This window comes from Artemia sp. Qi Xiang Cuo, chromosome 3 (genome assembly GCF_049724085.1).
Source record: "Artemia sp. Qi Xiang Cuo chromosome 3, ASM4972408v1, whole genome shotgun sequence".
NCBI lineage: Eukaryota > Metazoa > Arthropoda > Branchiopoda > Anostraca > Artemiidae > Artemia > Artemia sp. Qi Xiang Cuo.
Genome location: NC_142796.1, coordinates 13,451,826 through 13,467,925, shown reverse-complemented (window position 1 = coordinate 13,467,925; position 16,100 = coordinate 13,451,826). Strand labels below are relative to the sequence as shown.

At 34.7% G+C, this 16,100-nt stretch overlaps 1 protein-coding gene across 2 annotated transcripts in view; it reads left to right on the top strand.

Moving 5' to 3' along the window:
• LOC148953784 (uncharacterized) overlaps positions 1–16,100 on the top strand; it is a 34,688-nt gene that overhangs the window by 11,418 nt on the left and 7,170 nt on the right. For both annotated transcript variants that reach the window (XM_089108493.1, XM_089108492.1), the window contains exons 2-3: positions 7,079–7,262; positions 11,831–12,410. In XM_089108493.1, the coding sequence (XP_088964619.1) occupies positions 7,092–7,262; positions 11,831–12,410 (751 nt within the window). In that variant the 5' untranslated portion in view covers positions 7,079–7,091. The remainder of the gene's footprint in view (positions 1–7,078; positions 7,263–11,830; positions 12,411–16,100) is intronic.

Sequence of the window (16,100 nt, the reverse complement as noted above, 5' to 3'; positions counted from 1 at the left end):
AAAGAATGTTGGAGATTAATTTTCAGGAATTTTAAAGAGTTAGAAGCATGAATATAAGCCATAACTTAAGAGAAGGGTATATTTTTAGATAGCTTCTCTTTAATTTGACGGGCGACAGGGCATTTAGAAAGTTCAAAGGAGGCATGGGGCTCAGATTTAATATTCTTTTTATAACAAGATACAAAAGATGGACGGCTGGAATAAGACTTTGGTCAATTTTCATCAATATGGTTTCCCATACACCAGGAACAAACTTGAGATCCCGTACACTTGGATGTTGTATGACCATACATACAGCACTTTGTACAGCAAGTCAAGTTAATATAGTCCTCACAGTGGGTCATCAAAGAGCCTATTTTGATACCACGTTGATATAAAATTTGAGACCGAACCTTTGGACTGATTTCCAATATTACACTGTGAGACTAGCCTTTTCTTAGAAACGGTAACTATATTTAACGTTTCACCATTTTTGATTAGATCTGCAATTGCTCGGTTTGATTCTATGAGATGCTTGACGTAATCGTTGACTTCACCAAGATCAAGAAGGTCGTGTAAAAAACATTCGAGGTAATCTTTTTTTCAGTTCTTTAGGAGTATATTTTGTGATCTCGGATTTACTGGAAAAGACCGACATTGCAGTTTCAAGGTCTCGCCGGGATTCCATTTCCAGGTTTTATTTTACATTTTGGCTTGATGTAACATTCTTAGTGCAGTTTTTTTTTCGAATCCTCACTAATGACTTTAGTTATGTTGTGAACTACAGAGTTCACTCTTTGTTGTGATTTGGGCCAAGCCGTATTTTCAGCATTACGGGTTTTTTCAGTGGGCTCTTAATAAGGCAATATATTTCGTTGTCTTTGACAGCACTAGAATAAGATTTCATTGGGCTGTTAGGTTGGACAGTCATAGGAGTTTTGGATTTCTTGGTTATTTCCATTTGTAGGGAATCTATTCTTTTCAAGCATTCATTCTCTCTCCTTAGCAAATTAGCATTTTCTTCACTGATTGAGTGACACAGGAATTGTAGGCGGTCACAGATTTGAGTAGTATTCAGTTTTCCACCAGGCATTTTTGTATTTTCCCTAAAGCGTCTTTAAGGGTGGCTAATAAATTGGCAATATTGTCCATTTCCAGTAATCCAATCGATTCTTCATCGGGATAAACTTCACCATCAGGATTCATGACGTCAAACAATCACACTGTCTCCTGTCTTAGCTTTGAATCTACTCTAACCGGCCAGGCTTAGATTTCAGACAAGAACAAAAGAGAAGAATTGAAGGTTTATATCAATAAAAGTTCTAAATTTGACTGCTAGAGAATAACAGGGGTATGATCCATCAGAGGAATATAATAAAGAGTCTGCTTATACCTATACAACTGCAGAAGCACACATTTTCACAGAGACAATCAGATATAATTATTTATCACAATTGACACAGAGATGTTTCCAGTTTGAAACCTAATCTGATACTCCTTTATATAGCATAGCCTGTCACAAAATCAGTATCTATTGTAAATGTTTATTGTAATTAATTAAAAAAAAACTTTCCGAAAAATAAGTTTTTCAAAGAAAAGTAAAGGCTATTTTAAACTTAAGCTCAGGAGATACAAATACCATTTAAAATTCAAACTCAAAATGACAATAAATTACAATCGAATATTAAGTGAAACCCAAAAAAACTAGAAACTAACTGAACATCCATAGGAGAATACATGAAACAGTTAATGAATATAAATGAATAAATAGATCCTAAAGCGAGTAATGCTTAGATTGAATATGAAAATTAAGCTTAAAACGAAAACAAATATTTTGCTATTAAAGTATAAATGAAACTTAAAACGAACAGACATTAAATAACAATCAATGCGAACAAACATACAATATATATTAATGTAAATGAATAAATAAATCTTAAAACGAGTGAAATTTAAATTGAATATGCAAATCAAGTTTGAATCGAATAAAAATAACTACAAACAAAAGTTTGGGTATCTCCTCACTGCAGAAGCCTAAAACCTACTGCGTCATTGGCGCTTTACTGAAAACAATTCTTTCAATAATTAAGTTTTAGGGAATAAATATTAGCATATGTATATTAAATTGACAATGCACATTTTTTTTCAGTAAACTCGTTTGAATTTTTTTCCAGTAAAGTACAAATTATATTCTGGCTTTTAGAAAGCAAAGGGGTTTTGAACCCTACTCACATTAATTTATGCTCGTTTTGAGTTTGACTCTAATATTTATTTTAATATTTGTTCGTTTTGGGTTTCATTTATTTATTGATACTGATTTGGGGTAGTTGTATGCTTGGTAGATTGTATGATAGTCCGGACGCCAGGTGTTGAAAGTGTGAATCATACCACGACGGAATGGGGATGCTATGAGAATTAGCCTACCCTCCACCCCCTAAATTGACCATGCGGATTCAAAAATACCAATGGCACTTGCTTGCGAGTGGTGGAACACTCCGAAACTTGACATTTTATTATATTTTGGTGTTTCATGCAAGAAAATGCATGTTCCACAAAGTTTGAGGTGCAGTTTTCCGCTCAAATAGAATGCCCAGAAGCCATAGAATATAACAAACCAACACAATTAGTTAGAAAAAATGGCAGAGTTAAAAAAAATGGCAAAACTATATGAGTCTTGAACAGTCTTGGAAAGCATAAACAAAATCAAATTGAATATTAGATATATAATTATATTAATTGTTGAGAGATCCATGAGTTCAAGATTTTTTTTTTCACTCTAATTTTATTTTCGTTTTCAATGCTTTGAGAACTGGAAAATAATGAATTTGTAACAGACGTGTAATTCGTTTTCAATAAAGCACCACTTACGCATAGGGCATTAGGTTTTTACAGTTAAAGAAGGGGGCAGTATCCAAATTTTGTTTGTAGTGAAACTATATTTGTCTTGACTAATCTTGAAGAGAACTACCAAATTAAACTGAATATTTTATGCATAATGATATTAATTGCTAAAAGCTCATCAGTTCAAAATTTTACTGTAATTTTAATATTTATTTTCAATATTAAGTACAAAAGAAATTTGTAATATAATTCGTTTTCAGTAAAGCGCCAATGACGCAGTAGTTTTTAGGCTTCTGCAGTGAGGCGATACCCAAACTCTGGTTTGTAGTTATTTTTATTCGATTCAAACTTGATTTGCATATTGAATTTAAGTTTCACTCGTTTTTAAGATTTATTTATTCATTTACATTAACATATATTGTATGTTTGTTCGCATTGATTGTTATTTAATTTCTGTTCGTTTTAAGTTTCATTTATCCTTTAATAACAAAATATTTGTTTTCGTTTTAAGCTTGATTTTCATATTCAATTGCTTTAAGATCAATACTCGCTTTAAGATCTATTTATTCATTTATATTATTACTTGTTGTATGTTTTTTTGCTATGATTTTTTATTTAATTTCTATTCGTTTTGGGTTTCATTTATTCTTTAATAGTAATTTCTGGTCGTTTTTAGTTTGAATTTTAAAAGGTATTTGTATCTCCTGAGCTTAAGTTTAAAATGGCCTTTACTTTTACTAGGAAAACTGATTTTACGGAAAGTTTTTTTTTTAGTTAATTGTTTGTTATTTTTTATCTCAGAACTTTTCTTGAGTTTTAGGCATGGGGGGGGCTGCATAATCTCCGAGAACTCTTGACTTTAAAAAACGGAACTAGAGCTTAAAGTTTAAATCGAATTAGTCGTTTTTAGAAGTCTGTACGATTACCTCTTTGATAAAAACCTTATATATGAATAATAGACAGCTTGCATAACTTGTGGACAGCGATTGACAACAATGAATGGATTGAAAAAATAGCTCTAATAAGGGGGTTTAGACCATTTCACTTGCTGACACAAAGGGATCACGACTGTTTGGAATTGACCTTAATAGGATTTTGTGTACCAAAGCAATTTTACATCTATCTCAGAGTAATATGATTTTTGAAAAATGGGAAGTACCTAACGATTTTAGGAAAACCTTAATTAAGCCACTTTATAAGAAAGATGATTAAAAGTGAGTGTGGTAATTATCGAGGCACTAGTCTGGTTTCTGTAGGTAGTAAATTGCTTTGTAATATGACACTTTTTAGACTGAGAGATGCCGTAGACAAATTTATAAGAGAAGAGCAGTGCGGTTTTTGAAAAGGTAGAGGATGTGTTGACCAAATTTTCACTCCTAGGCTAATAATTGAGAAGTGCCTGAGTTTTCAAACACCTTTGGTCCTCAGTTTTATAGATTACGAGCAAGCGTTCAATTCTGTTGATAGAAGAGCTTTAGTAAAGGTTTTATCCTTGTATGGTATACCAGAAAAAATACATTAAAGTGATTAGTGCTATGTACGAGAATAACACTGATGCGGTTAAGGTAGGAAATGAGGCTAGAAGCTGGTTTTGTATTAAATCAGGAGTTAAGCAGGGGTGTGTTCTATGCCCCATTATATGGATTATTTTGATGGAATTTGTTCTAAGGAGCACAGGAAAGGCAATGGGAGACCACGGGATCAAATGGGGAGGAAAAAGTCTCCTGGACTTCGATTATGCTGATGATTTAAGCATCCTAGATGAAAGTGTGAGCAAAATGAATGACGTTTCAGAAGTTTTGCGAGTTCAGGGTGCTAGAATTGGTTTGAAAATTAATGTTAGGAAGGCTAAGTCACTAAGGCTAGGAATAAGTGAAGATGAAAAGTTGATGTTGGGTAATGAAAAGATTGGTCAGGTGGACAGCTTCACTTACCTTGGTAGTATTATTAGTAAAGATGGTGGGAGCAGTGAAGATGTTTAAAAATAGAATAGCCAAGGATCAGGGTGTTTTTTCACAGTTAAAAAAAGTCTGGAAGAATAGGAAGATAAGTCTGCAAACCAAGATCAGAATATTAGAAGCTACAGTGATGACAGTGGTCAAATATGGCTCTGAAGCATGGACGCTCCGAAAAGCGGATGAAGATTTGCTAGATATTTTCCAGAGATTTTGCTTAAGGATTGTTCTGGGTACCCGGCTGACTGAACGTGTTTCAAACAATAGGCTGTACGAAAAATGTGGTTCAATACCGCTCTCTAGGGCTATAATGAAAGAAAGGTTGAGGTGGTTAGGGCACGTTTTGCGGATGAAGGATGACAGATTGTCGAAGGTTGTTCTTTTCGGCCAACCATCTAGGGCTAAACGGAAAGCAGGTCTTCCCCGTCTGGGGTGGGAGGACGTCATAAAGAAAGATTTAAAGGAAATGGGAACTTCGTGGGCGAGTGTATATAGGGAGGCTTTGAATAGATTGGGGTGGCGGAGGAGCGTGCGTAGTTGTGTTAGCCTCAGGCGCCTTGGTGCTGCGGTGAGTTGTTAGTAATAGTAGTATGTATTTTAACCTTATAATTGAACAATTATAATAAATTTCCTATTTGTTCTTCCCGAACAAAATCTCTTCCCATAAGTTATAAACCCCCTTTAATAAGTTATGCCCCAGGGCATAACTTACAATACCTACCCCCAGGCCCTGGTGGGCTGTGTCGACACCGGAGTTTTTTTTTATCAGAACTTTGAAGTATTTTAAGAAAATGTTTATCTCAAAATTGTATCTGATGCATTTAGGGCGTGGAGACGGGGGGGGGGCTAGTCACCCTCCAATCTATTTTGACTCTTAAAAAGTGAACAAGAACTTTAAATTTTCAGTCAAATGAGACCTCTCCAAAGTTTATCAGGGCATCCCTTCCATAAGAAATAATGGGAAGGATTCGGAGAATCCTTAAATTACAACTCTTGCCCTGAGGGCTGTGAGGGAGTTGTCATCCTCAAAGACCTAATTTCCCTAACTACGTTGAATAAAATGGCTATCTAAAAAGTTTGATCTGACGTGTTTGGGAGCAAGGTGGGCGTGAGAGGGGGGTTAGTTGCCCTCAACCAATTTCTAAATATTAAAGAGGACACTAAAGGCCTATAGATTAGACATCGACTAAGCCTATCCTGAAACGGCTGTGATAACACTTTCTATAAAAACCATGAATGTCCCCAGTGTATAACTTAGAACCCTTGCCCTGAAGGGTGTGGGGGAGTATCCTCCTCAAAAACATATTTTCTATCTGGAAATAAGATACGCATAAAAAAATGGGGATTTTAACGTTTTGGGTGGATGGGCTTCTAGAATGACTGGGCGTGGGGGGGCTAAGTTCCCTTCTATTATTGTTTACTGTTAAAAAGATTACTAACCCTTTTATTTCATAATGCAAGATCCTGTGTATTCGCCTATTCGTCTAAAGCTTATTCAAAATCCTAAAGTACCCTGAGGGCATAGCTTACAACCCTTGCTACGAGGTGTGTAGGGGAGGGTCCTCCTCAAAAACATATTTTATATGTGAAAATCAAATACGGTGAACAAAATGGCTATCTGAAAAAATTTTTATTTGATGTGTGTGTGGAAATGATGGGCGTGGGGGGGGGGAGGGTGGCTAGTTACACTCCAATCATATTCGACTATTAAAAAGGGCACTAGCTCTTGAATTTCCAATCGAATGAGCCTGTTTTGAAGTTTTTACGACAACGCCTTCTATAAGAACCTTATATGCCCCCAGGGCATAACTTAAAACCCTTGCCCTGAGGGTTGTGGGGGAGTGTCCTCATCAAAAATATATTTTATATCTGGAAATCAACGACGCATAGCAAAATGGCTTTCTAAAAATTTTGTGTGTTTGTTTTTGGGGCAATGATGGGCTTGGGGGGGGGGCTAGGTGCCCTCCAATCATTTTCGACTATTAAAAAGAGCACTAGAACTCTCGATTTCCAATAGAATGAACCCTTTTTGAAGTTTCTACGACAACCCCTTCCATATGAAGTGCCTCTGGGAAAAAACAAATAATAATAAAACATTGGAGCCGTATGGCCTTTACTATAGGCAACGCTACAGCGTTGCCTTTGATGGCCTATCCTATGGCTATTTGATAAGACAAGGATAGTATATTGCATGAGGTTGCTGATTTTCTAATTTGGTATAGAAAGGTATTTTCTCTTTTTTATTTGTATGTGTTGTAATTTAAATTAAGTTTGTTTTCTAAATGATTTTTTTTTTTTTGCAGTTGAAGACAAGACATGGACAGCCAGGAATTTTGTTTGAAATGGGACATGCATCATAGGACATTAATATCAATCTTGGAGGAACTGTTGGTAAACGAAACATTTGTTGATGTGACATTAGTTGCTGAAGGCAAAAGTATTCGAGTTCATAAAGTTGTTTTGGCTGCCTGTAGTGCATATTTCCATGTAAGTTTATATGTGTGCAAGATTTATCTACACTCGTTGAAAACAGAAGTGAAATATCTACTATAATATGAAAGATGTCAAACTAAAATTCATTCACATACACTAAATTTCAAGTTTTAAACTTCTTTGTTTATTCTTGGATGTTCTGTTGCAGTCCAAAACTCAGTCCCCTCTTATGTTTCTTCTTCTTTTTTTATACTCTCTATCTCCCTCCCTGTCTACCATCTTGTGGGGGGGGGGGGGGTAGAGACTTAACAAAAGTAAGTTCTAGAGCACAAGCACAGTACACAGAAAATGAATTGATAAATGGAATTCCTAATTATTGGAAATGGATTCCTAACATCACAAGCTTTCAGAGTTGAAATAAATGTTTAAAAAGTTACTTACTATTTTCTTGCTTCTAGATTTCTGACCTTTAAAACAAAAGGTAGACATGAAAAGAATGAAAAATCACTAAAAGAAAGCAAAATCTGCAGGGATAAAGAAATTATAAGACAACATTTTGGGATTTTCAATAGTCTATATCTAAGCAATAATGGAAGTCTGTCATTTGTGCAAGTCTAGCCCATGGCTTCTTGCTAATTAGATAGGTATTTCTGCATCAAGCAGAAAACTGAGTGGCAAATACAGAAAGAAAACAACTTTGGGAAGCCTGTTGACAAAACAGGTCAAAAGTGTTGTACCATGCAACAGTGGAAATATTTACTGATGACTCTTGTTAAAAACAGTTTGGATTCTCCAAAAGATTGTATTCAACTGCAACTACAAAATGTTTACATATTGTATGGGACTACAACCAAATACTCCTCCTCCATTCAAAACTTCAGCTTTGTTTACCATGGGCTTAATAATTTTGTTGTAGCATAATTGTTAGACATCACTGGAGGAAATCTTACCATTGAAGAACATTAAGTTTTTTTATTTTCAAAACATGAATTTTTTTCTTTGTCAAAATGGAAGTTTTTTCTTTTCGTTGTTTTTTTAGCCGAAATAATTGTCAACCTTATTTCTAGAATATTTCTTGTTTTAAAACAGAAGAAACTTATTTTAAAGAATTGAAATAAATTTGAAACACCGGATTTAAAAAAAAAAAAAATGTTGCAGCTCAGTGATCACAGCTACATTCTAGTTAGTGTGAAAGCAAGGATTTGACCCCCCCCCCCCCTCGTCATGCCAAAAGTATGTGTTTGTAACCAAGTTTCATTGCTGGAGAACTTTTTTTTTAGTTATCGTGGATCAGCTGAAGTCTACTTTTAAAATGTCCTTCGTGCACACATGTTGGACCTTTTTTCCTTAGATGGGAGGGGGTCAGAGGGTGTTTATTGGGGGATCTTTTCTCATAAAAATTATTTTATTTTTGCTATTTATTTTTTTTTTTTCAATTCTTTGGTCTATTGCTTTTGTTTTGTTTTTTTTCATTGCCTGTTGTTTCGTTTACTTTTTCTCTCTATTTCTTCCTAATATTTGAAATTCTTTCTTTGAAATAGTTGCACTTCATGAAATATGCAAAGCAAAAAATTTGAGGAGCATGTGCGTTTTTTTTGTTGTTGTTGGTTTTGTCTTGATTTGTTTTATTGTTAACTGAATTCCCAAACCCTTGCCTCTTGACTGAAGGTACAGGTATAAACAAGCAGCGATGAGGTTTTAATACATAACTGAAAAAGCAAACAGAAGCATGCAGTGTTCAGTATAATCTTTTTTTTTTCAATAGACAAGTTTGAGCTTTCAAATCTGCACCTATGAGCTAGGAGCAGCTTTAGCTGACCTCAATTCAGTTAGATTCAGGCACCTATCATTTATACTGACGAAAGTCTCACTGCACAAAAGACTATCTTTTAAAAATATTAAAACAAGTCTGTTCACATTTTCTTCTTTGAATTAAAATATTTATTACTCAAAATACATACATGGTAAAAACACCGAGTAAAAAAAAGAACAGACAAGAACATAAACAAAACACCTAAAGACAAGTACCCATTACTACATAACAAGACACAGACATGGCTGGGACAAAGTGGCTTACATTCTCCGCCTCCCAACCTTGGCAGCCCGACGTGTTACTCTTTGCAGTAATTCCGGGAATAATCTGCGTCTTAACCCACGTTTTCAATATCTACTCCCAGTCTCTTATTGTCCATCAAAGCCCGTTTACCTCGATCAAAAGCACAAAAATTCCAGTTCTAAATCCTATCAATGAACTGAAGAACTGAGCGTTATAGAAATAGCTTTATGCCAGCGTTTATTGAAATTTTAAATAATTGAAAATAGCACTCTTATCTTATAATGTGTCAATTTTTTGTGTTTTTAAACAACAGGCCAGTCGAGACCATCGTTATATTTTTTTTATAATGTACCTGACAAAAAAGGACAATGTTTTTATAATTTTATATGTTTATAATGTACCTGACAAAAACATGATGTACCGACGTAGTATATCGACAATTTTATATGTTTTTATAATGTACCTGACAAAAAAGGACAATGTTTTTATAATTGTATATGTTTGTGATGTACCTGACAATAAACATGATGTACCGACGTGGTATACCGACAGTGTTATATGTTTTTATAATGTACCTGACAAAAAATGACAATGTTTTTATAATTTTATATGTTTTTATAATGTACCTGACAATAAACATGATGTACTGACGTGGTAGATAAACAATGTTATATGTTTTTATAATGTACCTGACAAAAAAAGGACAATGTTTTTATAATTTTATATGTTTATGATGTACCTGACAAAAAACATGATGTACCGACGTAGTATACCGATAATTTTATATGTTTTTATAATGTACCTGACAAAAAAGGACAATGTTTTTATAATGGTATATTTTTGTGATGTACCTGACAAAAAACATTATGCACCTACGTGGTAGACCGATAGTTTTATATGTTTTTATAATTTACATGACAAAAAAGGACAATGTTTTTATAATGGTATATGTTTATGATGTACCTGACAAAAAACATGATGCACCGACGTAGTATATCGATAATTTTATATGTTTTTATAATGTACCTGACAAAAAAAGACAATGTTTTTATAATTTTATATGTTTATGATGTACCTGATAAAAAACATGATGTACCGACGTAGTATATCGACAATGTTATATGTTTTTATAATGTACCTGACAAAAAAAGGACAATGTTTTTATAATTTTATTTGTTTATGATGTACCTGACAAAAAACATGATGTACCGACGTGGTATATCGACAATGTTACCGACGTGGTATATCGACAGTGTTATATGTTTTTATAATGTACCTGACAAAAGAGCGACAAATTCGGAAGTTTAATGTTGTGAAAGTTCGTTTGTAAATAATGTATCATTCATTCATTTACACCTAAACAAAACATATTCATTCAACTGCAAAAAATCAAAATGTCGTGAGGCAAAAAATTACAGAAAGGCACTAAACAAGCTATCCGTCGAATCCAACGACCTTTTATACAGCGATTCTCGTTCCGAGATAACTCTGATCAGGTCTGTGATCCCATATAGAGAAAGCGGGTGCCAGTTTCTAGCACACAGATATATTCCACGTAAGAACTTGGCATGGCAGAAAAATAGTAATCGCAATATCATCTTCTAAGAGACAGTGAATACATTTCTAAAAGATGGCAAAGCTAGATAATGGGGTAGAGCAAATGCATTATACATTTTTGATATTATGTTTCTTGGGTATCGAGCTTCACAGAGGACAAGTACACCGCAAGTCTTAAGAAGCTTTGTATCTACAAGTTTCAGTGAAGACCTATTCCTCAAATTACTCCCAATAGTAATTTCGAAATAATAGATGTTTAGCAATTATAGTACTAAATGGCCATATGCGAAAGCTATCTGGTGAGGGCCGACAGCGTGATTTACCAATTGGAACAAGCTCACTCTTTTCATTATTAAATCTCAGTATAATCTTCCTGTAGTCTACATGTAAAAGTTTCTTCAACACCATCGACAGTCTGTCTTACATTGAATGTATCGTCAGGATACTTTGGGAATGGCAGATCAAGGCTTTGGTTAATAAATGTTGCACGAACTTACTTTTCTGCCTCCGGCATAATGTTGATGTATAGTGGAGATAAAGATACACAATATAATACCTTTTCTAGCGTTTGTCCTTACCAAATTATATTTATTATCAATCCTTTATAATTTCGACCTTTATTGGTTTGGTTGCAACAACATCTTTTTTTTCTTCTGTTTTTTTAATCCTGTCCACACTATGTATTTTTGCTCCTTTGACCCTGTTAAAATAATCAAAACATAAATGCAGTGGATTAAAAATTTAGACCTATTGCAGAGCTGAAAATATAGAAACTACAGAATAAACAAATTAGAAAGTATAGAATACCAGGAGAAATTCTAGCAATGGCGAAAATTTTTAGTGCTATCGAATACAAAATTTAGAAATTATAGAGTGGCAGAAATGTAGAATCTGCAAAGTAAAGAATTTAGAGACTATAAAACTGTAGAATTTTAAGCCCCTAATATTTTTCAGTAATGGAATTGTATCTCTTATGAGTATTCAAGATTAATTCTGAGTTCTGTTTCAGGATATAGTTCACCTCCATCAAAATCAGTCTTTAGCCATATTCTTAAAAGATGTAAAATACAGTGAGCTTCAAGTTTTAGTTGACTATATGTATCGTGGCGAAATACAAGTTGCTCAGGGTTCGCTGCCATCCTTAATTCAAACTGCCCAGTCTTTGAAGATACGAGGCCTTGCTAAAACAGAAGGAATTGAAAGTAAATTTCAGCCAACAGAATCTGATTTGCTCCCTCATGGGAAAAAACGCCCAGGCACTTCTGCTCGGTACTATCAGAAGAAGAAGAAGAAGATTCTACAATCGTTGTCAAACCACGAACCTCCTATACAGCTTGACAGTGAAGCGGATAGCTTACATACTCTACCAGGACCTGTTATTGAAAGTTCGGAGTTAGAGTCATATGCAGTACCGTCAAGCAGCTCTTGTGAATCAGATCTCAAGATGAATGATATGGGGCTGCCTATAATGTTGGAAGAATGTGGGAATAGTATGCAATCACCAGTCTCGAGGAAAGTAGAAGCTAGTGGAGAGGATACAGATCATGGACACGAAGTTTTGAGTGAAAGTGACGCAACGCTTGGATATGGTATGAATTTTATTAACTAATTTTGAATTAAAATTAAATTTCGTTAAATCACAAGAATGGCAGATTACCAAAGATTGTTCTTATCGTCCAACCGTCTTGGACCAAACAAAAAGCTAGTCCCGAATGGGGGAGAACTGTTTTTCTTTATAAAAAAAAAATAAATTTAAATTTCCAGCGTATCATGGGGGGGGGGGTGTTTAACTGACCAAAAGGCAATATGTGCACACTACTTTTGCTACTACTGCTAGTTCTACTAGTAGTAATACTCCTACTGCTACTACTACTGTCACTACTACTACGACTAAGGCTACTACGACTAATATGAAGATGAAAATTTCAGGGAATTTTGAGCGGAAATTGAACTGAATTAAAATACACTGTGTGCATACAGGTTGTCAAAAGGGTGTATCACCAATACCTTAAGAACAGCTTGAAGTATGAAGTGAAAACTTGCAGGGTTTGTTGTAGGGGAAGTTGCACCAACCAAAAGACAATATTTGCATGCTACTACTACTGCTACTGTTATTATTATTTCTACTACTTTTATTGCTACCAGAGCTAAGGGTATTGAGGTAAAAATCTCAGGTAATTTGAGATAGCATTGAACTAAATCAAAAGGCACTATGTGTATGCTGGTTGTCTATAAGAGGTCTCAGCCATATCTCAAGAATGACTGAGGGCATTAAGTTGAAACTCATGGAATGTTGAGACAGCGGTGAACTAAATCAAAAGGCACTATGTGTATGCTCGTTGTCTATAAGAGGTCTCAGCAATATCTCAAGAATGACTGAGGGTATTAAGTTGAAACTTTCAGGGCTACTATTATTACAGCTTTACTCCTACAATTGAACTAAATCGAAAAAGTGTAAGTGCATCCAGGTTGTAAAAATAGCATGGATTCAGTGTTTTATGAAGGCTATTTAAAAAAAAACTCTACGAAGAAAGTTTTTCAAAGAAAAGAAAGAGGTTGTTGAAACCTGCTACAGAAACTTAGTAAGCAACCCTATGAGCATCCTCAATGATATTACAGATGAAGCTGCAGACTTAGACATGAGAGTAAACCCCTCTAAATCTATGATAATGCCAATATGTTTCCTTAAAACCTCACCCCTTTAGAGTAGGCTCATATGGTTGAAAATTGGAAGTTCTAGTTCCCTTTTAGAAGTCAAAAGTGATGCAGTGCAGCTAGATATTTATTTTCTTATATATATATATATATATATATATATATATATATATATATATATATATATATATATATATATATATATATATATATATATATATATATATATATATATATGTGTATGTATATATATATAACACCTTTACAACATATTAAAACACTATAAATGAAATGAATTTGGAGCTGGAGGATTTTTCTGATATTGATTCATTTCATCATATACCGATTCATAAAAAAATACATGTGTGACGTAGTAGCTCAAATGGTAGGGCGCCATACGAATCCTCAAATTCAAGTAAGGAGGTTCCAGGTTCGAATCCTGGTTACGTAATTATTTATTATTGTAATTTATATTTTCTTTTATGTCTTTTACCAGAGCATTTCTGAAAGTAAAAGAGAGGCAACGCTATTACGAGCATAAATACCACATTACAATGATTATCAGAAGTGCTAGCGAGTTTTTATGTCATGAATATCCCATGCTTTCAGTTTTAATCGTTTTAAGTAAACGAATTTATCATACAAATTTACTGTTTTTTCATGTCATTTCAAGACATTCAGGTATTCAACTCCAACACTTTTGTTCAATGAATCCCTTTGTGATATAATAAAACCCCATTATTATCTCCTTCAAAGAAAATATGGCCATTTCATTGGCGTAAACAGGTAATCAGAGCTAATGCAGTAGCTTGTAAATAGAGTGTTAGCCTGTATAAATAGTTTTAACTAAAATTTTTATTAATTGGTTATAATTGAATCGTACATAGTCATCTTTAATCAAAACGAGTGAAAATTTTCAGTCCTATCGAATTATGGCAAATCGGGGAAATATTGGTTAAAAGACTTGAGCTTTGACTTAATACTACTACTACTACTACTAACAACTCACCGCAGCACCAAGCCGCCTGAGGCCAACACAGCTACGCAAGCTCCTCCTCCATCCCAATCTATTTAAAGCCTCCCTTTTTACACCCGCCCACGAAGTTCCCATTTCCTTTAAATCTTTCTTTAGGACGTCCTCCCACCCCAGCCGAGGACGACCTGCTTTCTGTTTAGCCCTAGACGGTTGGCCGAAAAGAACAATCTTCGGCAAGCTGCCTTTTTTCGTTTGCCCAACTTGCCCTAGCCACCTCAACCTTTCTTTCATTATAGCCCTAGAGAGTGGTATCGAATTATATTCTTCGTATAACCTATTGTTTCAAGTACGGTTAGTAAATTGTGTGACCAAGCTAATCTTCGAGCAGTTTCTATGGAAAAAATCTAGCAAATGTTCATCAATTTATCTGGGTACCGATTTTTTATTGTCGAGTGTTACCAGTATCATCACTGTAGCCTTCAAGGTGCTAATCTTGGTTAGCAAACTTATCTTCTCATTCTTCCAAGCTCTTTTTAACTGTGAGAAAAGCACCCTGAGCCATTGCTATTCTACTTTTAGCATTTTTGCTGCTCCCACCATCTTTACTAATAATACTACCAAGGTAAGTGAAGCTGCCCACCTGATCAATTTTTTCATTACCAAACGTCACTTTTTCATCTTCACTTATTCCTAGCCTTAGTCACTTAGTCTTTTTAACATTAATTTTTAAACCTATTCTAGCACCCTGAACTCGCAAAACCTCTAAAATGTCATTTATTTTGCTCACACTTTCATCTAGGATGCTTAAATCATCAGCATAATCTAAGTCCAGGAGACCTTTTCCTCCCCATTTGATTCTGGTCTCCCATTGCCTTTCCTGTGCTCCTTGAGACAAAGTCCATCAAAATAATCCATATAAAGGGGAATAGAACACAACCCTGCTTAACTCCTGATTTAACACAGAACCAGCTGCTAACCTCATTTCCTACCTTAACCGCAGCAGTGTTATTCTCGTACATAGCACTAATCACTTTAATGTATTTGTCTGGTATACCATACAGGGATAAAACCTTTACTAAAGCTCTTCTATCAACAGAAACGAACGCTTGCTCATAATCTATAAAACTGAGGACCAAAGGTGTTTGACAACTCAGGCACTTCTCAATTATTAGCCTAAGAGTGAAAATTTGGTCGACACATTCTCAACCTTTTCTAAAACCGCACTGTTCTATTCTTAAAACTTTGTCTACGGCATCTCTGAGTCTAAAAAGTATCATATTACTAAGTAATTTACTACCTACAGAGACCAGACTAATCCCTCGATAATTACCACACTCACTTTTATCACCTTTCTTATAGAGTGGCTTAATTAAGGTTTTCCAAAAATCGTTAGGTACTTTCTCTTTTTCAAAAATCATATTCATAATCTTCAGTAACTTATTTCTAACCTCAGAGCCACAGCCACCGTATTTAATAAACTCATTTACCACCCTATCAGCACCTGGAGCCTTATTATTTTTTAATCCTTTTAGTACTGTCGCTAATTCTTCCTCACAAAACAAATCTTCCTTCACATCCAATGTATCACAAATAATTTCATTTTCCTCTATATCTTTTCCTGCAACTCTATCTCGGTTAAGCAAATTCT